This window comes from Harpia harpyja, chromosome Z (assembly GCF_026419915.1).
Source record: "Harpia harpyja isolate bHarHar1 chromosome Z, bHarHar1 primary haplotype, whole genome shotgun sequence".
Lineage (NCBI taxonomy): Eukaryota > Metazoa > Chordata > Aves > Accipitriformes > Accipitridae > Harpia > Harpia harpyja.
In genome coordinates, this window is record NC_068969.1 from 107,561,377 (window position 1) to 107,566,487 (window position 5,111).

The window sequence follows — 5,111 nt, forward strand, 5'->3', positions numbered from 1 at the left end:
TCGTTTCCTGTGCTTCTGAGACAAGAGGCACGGGCAAGCTTTTTGCAAGAGGTCTTTATTTTTCTGTCGAATAAATAGGTGAATAAATAGGTAGATAAAACCCATTGTGAAAATAAATAGAACAAGGTCTCTAAAGAGAGGAGCCGTCGGCGGAGGCTGAGGGTGCAGGGCGGTTCTTGCGTCGGCTCTCGCCGTCGGTCAGGGGAGGCGGGAGGACGGAGGCGGGGATGGGGCGGTGGTGCAGAAGTGGTGGTGGCGGCGGGGCGTGGGGCCGTGCGGGTTGGTGGGGGTCGCTGGGCTAATTGGGGATGGTGCGGGTGAGGTTGTGGAGGTGTTGGAAGCAGACGCGAGCTTCGAGGCGGACGTGGTCCCAGGCGCAGGCGCTGTGGTTGTGGGTGTGGAGGAAGTCGTGGATGTGGCGGAAGTATTTGTTGACGTTGAGCAGCAGGTTGCGGGGCCCTCGGCCTTGGAGGAGCATGCCGCCGGCTGGCAGGCATTGCTGGAGCTGGTGGATGTGGTGCTGGAGGCTGTTGAGGAGGTGGTGTCGTGCCTGGGCGTCCCAGTGTTGGGGGGTGCTGGGGCTGCTGAGGGTGGCGAAGAGGTGCTGGAGGATGCGGAGGGCGGGGTGGCGGCGGCTTGCTGTGGGTGGTTGGTGTGGAGGAGGGTGTCGGGGAAGAAGGGCGCCTGCTGGTGGTGGCAGGGCTGTGGCGGGCTGGGAGCCATGGCGTGGAGGAGCTGGAGGCTGTCCCAGGGGAAGGTGGCGTCGCGGGGACGCAGGTGGTGGCAGGCGAGGGCGGGTGGCGAGAGCCGGCAGGAGGAGCAGGAGCGCCGGGGCGCCGTGCGGCCGGCGGGGCTGTGGGGGTTGCGGGCGCAGCCATGGTGGGGCTGTGGGTGCTGCGTGGGTGGTGCTGGGCAGGAGGCTGGTCAGGCTTGGTGGTGGTGGTGGTGCGGGTGGGCGCTGTGCTTGGGGTGCTGCCGGGTGGCCGGCTTTATGTGGTGCCGCGGCTTTGCCTTCCTCGCTTTCCGATTGCAGCGAGTTTCCGGCTGTGGTTTTCGGTTTTGGCTGGTGGCTGTGGTGGTCTCGGGGAAGTGCGTTGGTGGGGTGGCCGTGCGTGGGGAGGGCGGTGGCGGTGCTTTGCTGGTGGCGTGTTGGGGGGAGGTTGGCTGTAGTGGTTGAGTGGGGGATGCGAAAGCGCTGGGGCAGAGCCCTTGTGGGCAGCTGTGCCGGGGAGGTGTGTTAGGGTTTCCGTGTGTCCTGCGGGGCGAGCTGTGGTGCCTCTTTTCTGCAGCTGAAGCTTCCCTTCGTGGCCAAGTGTCTTTTCCGCCTGTAATGCCCTGGTGCTGGTTGTGGTCTGTTTTCCTTTCACTTGTGGCTCGCCTTTGTGTTCGTCTTAGCTGGTCTTTCTTTTCTTTTCGTGTTGGGAAGGCTTGTGAAGTGATGTCACTTGGCAGAGCCTGGGGAGTCCCCTCGTGGAGCGAGGGCCTGGGGGTGGCGTCGGCGTGCGAGGAGGTGGCTCTGGGTGTAGGCACTTGAGCTTTGGATGTGTTTGTGGCTGGGGCTGCCCCCGCTCCTGTGTTTGAAGCTGGTGAGAATGGGGAAGAAAGGCAGGAGGAAAGGCTTGAGGAAGAAGGAAGGGGAAAAAGGGGAGAGTTTTGCTCCTGCTCTTGCTGCTGCGTGGGGTCGCTGGCTGTGGTGCCGTGCGTGTGCCCCCGCAGCAGGAGTCTCGCTGTGTTTTCTGTGCCTCCTCGCCAGAGGTGGCTGGAGAGCAAAGAGGAGAATGTGGCCCGTGAGCGAAGGGTCTTGCGTTAGGGATGGCCTGCGCCCCTAGAGGAGGGGTGTCCGAGAGTCCTCTGGAGGTGGAGCTGAGCCAGGTGCGCTCTGGTTGTAGATCTCTGGTGGGGGGGGAGGAGGAGGTGGAGGTTGCACTCGCTGAGGTTTTCGGGTCCCTTCCAGCAGCGAGGATCGTGCTCTGCTGGTGCGAGGGAGGCTGCCCCGTGTTTTCTGGAAGCTTTTGGAAGAGGGGAAGTGCGTGCGGGTGGTGGCGGCGGGCTGGGAGCCGTGGTCTTGTCAGGCAACGTTGTGTTGGTGGGTGCTGTGCTGGGGGTGCTGGCACGTGCACGATGATTTGGCGTACCTAGGTGCCATCACCGCAGGAGGTAGGGGGGTGGTGGTGGTGGTGGTGGAGGTCCGTGGCCGGACCTTGTCCGTGTTGCCCTAGAGCGGTTGGTGCTGCAAGGTGTCTTCAAGCAGCGCAAGGAGAGGGTTTGTGGTGGAGAATGCCCGAAGCGTCGAGGGTGGCCGCGCTCAGCCTAATCAAAGCGATGATGTCTGCCGTGCGTCTCCTCCTTGGAATCATGGAATGGTTTGGGTGGGGAGGGGCCTTGAAGGGCCATCTGGTCGAAGCCCCCAGCAGTGAGCAGGGCCATCTTCGACTAGATGAGGTTGCTCGGAGCCCCGTGCAACCGGACCGTGAATGTTTGCAGGGATGGGGCATCTACCACCTGTCTGGGCAAGCCGTTGCGGTGTTGCAGCGCCCCGACGGTAGGAAATGTCTTCCTTGTATCTAGTCTGCATCTAGCCTCTTTTAGTGTAGAGCCGTTGCGCCTTGTCCTACCGCTACAGGCCCCATGAAAAAGTCTGTCCCCATCTTTCTGCTGAGCCCCCTTTAAGTAACTGAAAGGCCGCAGTGAGGTCTCGGCGGAGCCTTCTCTTCTCCAGTTGGCTGGAGAACCCCAACTCTCTCAGCCTGTCCTCACAGGAGAGGTGTTCCATCCCTCTGATGATGTTTGTGGCCCTCCTCTGGACCCGGCCCAAGAGGTCCGCGTCTTCCCTGTAGTGAGGACTGCGGAGCTGCTGCTGAGTGGGTCTAAAGCGGGGTGGAAGGCGGAGAAGGTTGAGGAGACAAGGGCCGAAGAGGTGATTGTGATGCCGACGGCTAGCCCCTGGCAGAGTTTTTCGGAAGAGGTTGAGGAAAGTGCCTCCTTGGGGAGGTGCCAAAGCGAAGAGTGGGCCCGGGATGTGTGCAGAGCCCTGTTTGGAGCAGGGCCTGGAGTAGGTGTTGAGTGGAGGCGGCTTCCCCCCAGGCCAGCCCAGGCCAGCCCAGGCCAGCCCAGGCCAGCCCAGGCCAGCCCAGGCCAGCCCAGGCCAGCGGCTCGTTTCCTGTGCTTCTGAGACAAGAGGCACGGGCAAGCTTTTTGCAAGAGGTCTTTATTTTTCTGTCGAATAAATAGGTGAATAAATAGGTAGATAAAACCCATTGTGAAAATAAATAGAACAAGGTCTCTAAAGAGAGGAGCCGTCGGCGGAGGCTGAGGGTGCAGGGCGGTTCTTGCGTCGGCTCTCGCCGTCGGTCAGGGGAGGCGGGAGGACGGAGGCGGGGATGGGGCGGTGGTGCAGAAGTGGTGGTGGCGGCGGGGCGTGGGGCCGTGCGGGTTGGTGGGGGTCGCTGGGCTAATTGGGGATGGTGCGGGTGAGGTTGTGGAGGTGTTGGAAGCAGACGCGAGCTTCGAGGCGGACGTGGTCCCAGGCGCAGGCGCTGTGGTTGTGGGCGTGGAGGAAGTCGTGGATGTGGCGGAAGTATTTGTTGACGTTGAGCAGCAGGTTGCGGGGCCCTCGGCCTTGGAGGAGCATGCCGCCGGCTGGCAGGCATTGCTGGAGCTGGTGGATGTGGTGCTGGAGGCTGTTGAGGAGGTGGTGTCGTGCCTGGGCGTCCCAGTGTTGGGGGGTGCTGGGGCTGCTGAGGGTGGCGAAGAGGTGCTGGAGGATGCGGAGGGCGGTGGCGGCGGCTTGCTGTGGGTGGTTGGTGTGGAGGAGGGTGTCGGGGAAGAAGGGCGCCTGCTGGTGGTGGCAGGGCTGTGGCGGGCTGGGAGCCATGGCGTGGAGGAGCTGGAGGCTGTCCCAGGGGAAGGTGGCGTCGCGGGGACGCAGGTGGTGGCAGGCGAGGGCGGTGGCGAGAGCCGGCAGGAGGAGCAGGAGCGCCGGGGCGCCGTGCGGCCGGCGGGGCTGTGGGGTTGCGGGCGCAGCCATGGTGGGGCTGTGGGTGCTGCGTGGGTGGTGCTGGGCAGGAGGCTGGTCAGGCTTGGTGGTGGTGGTGGTGCGGGTGGGCGCTGTGCTTGGGGTGCTGCCGGGTGGCCGGCTTTATGTGGTGCCGCGGCTTTGCCTTCCTCGCTTTCCGATTGCAGCGAGTTTCCGGCTGTGGTTTTCGGTTTTGGCTGGTGGCTGTGGTGGTCTCGGGGAAGTGCGTTGGTGGGGTGGCCGTGCGTGGGGGAGGGCGGTGGCGGTGCTTTGCTGGTGGCGTGTTGGGGGGAGGTTGGCTGTAGTGGTTGAGTGGGGGATGCGAAAGCGCTGGGGCAGAGCCCTTGTGGGCAGCTGTGCCGGGGAGGTGTGTTAGGGTTTCCGTGTGTCCTGCGGGGCGAGCTGTGGTGCCTCTTTTCTGCAGCTGAAGCTTCCCTTCGTGGCCAAGTGTCTTTTCCGCCTGTAATGCCCTGGTGCTGGTTGTGGTCTGTTTTCCTTTCACTTGTGGCTCGCCTTTGTGTTCGTCTTAGCTGGTCTTTCTTTTCTTTTCGTGTTGGGAAGGCTTGTGAAGTGATGTCACTTGGCAGAGCCTGGGGAGTCCCCTCGTGGAGCGAGGGCCTGGGGGTGGCGTCGGCGTGCGAGGAGGTGGCTCTGGGTGTAGGCACTTGAGCTTTGGATGTGTTTGTGGCTGGGGCTGCCCCCGCTCCTGTGTTTGAAGCTGGTGAGAATGGGGAAGAAAGGCAGGAGGAAAGGCTTGAGGAAGAAGGAAGGGGAAAAAGGGGAGAGTTTTGCTCCTGCTCTTGCTGCTGCGTGGGGTCGCTGGCTGTGGTGCCGTGCGTGTGCCCCGCAGCAGGAGTCTCGCTGTGTTTTCTGTGCCTCCTCGCCAGAGGTGGCTGGAGAGCAAAGAGGAGAATGTGGCCCGTGAGCGAAGGGTCTTGCGTTAGGGATGGCCTGCGCCCCTAGAGGAGGGGTGTCCGAGAGTCCTCTGGAGGTGGAGCTGAGCCAGGTGCGCTCTGGTTGTAGATCTCTGGTGGGGGGGAGGAGGAGGTGGAGGTTGCACTCGCTGAGGTTTTCGGGTCCCTTCCAGCAGCGAGGA

The 5,111-nt window shown here is 63.1% G+C and overlaps 1 protein-coding gene and 1 pseudogene across 1 annotated transcript; both read right to left on the reverse strand.

The window, feature by feature from the left end:
- Window positions 1-298: 298 nt before the first annotated feature.
- Window positions 299-2,648, reverse strand: LOC128136699 (interferon-like; annotated as a pseudogene).
- An 803-nt stretch (window positions 2,649-3,451) lies between these two features.
- On the reverse strand, window positions 3,452-4,077 carry LOC128137218 (interferon-like). The gene has a single exon (XM_052777977.1). The coding sequence runs from the start codon at window positions 4,025-4,027 to the stop codon at window positions 3,452-3,454; it is 576 nt and encodes a 191-aa protein (XP_052633937.1). The 5' UTR covers window positions 4,028-4,077.
- Between the last annotated feature and the right edge of the window lie 1,034 nt (window positions 4,078-5,111).

Excerpts from the sequence above, each read along its gene's own strand:
- LOC128137218 (XM_052777977.1), bottom strand. The coding sequence starts at position 4,027 with ATGGCTGCGCCCGCAACCCCACAGCCCCGCCGGCCGCACGGCGCCCCG.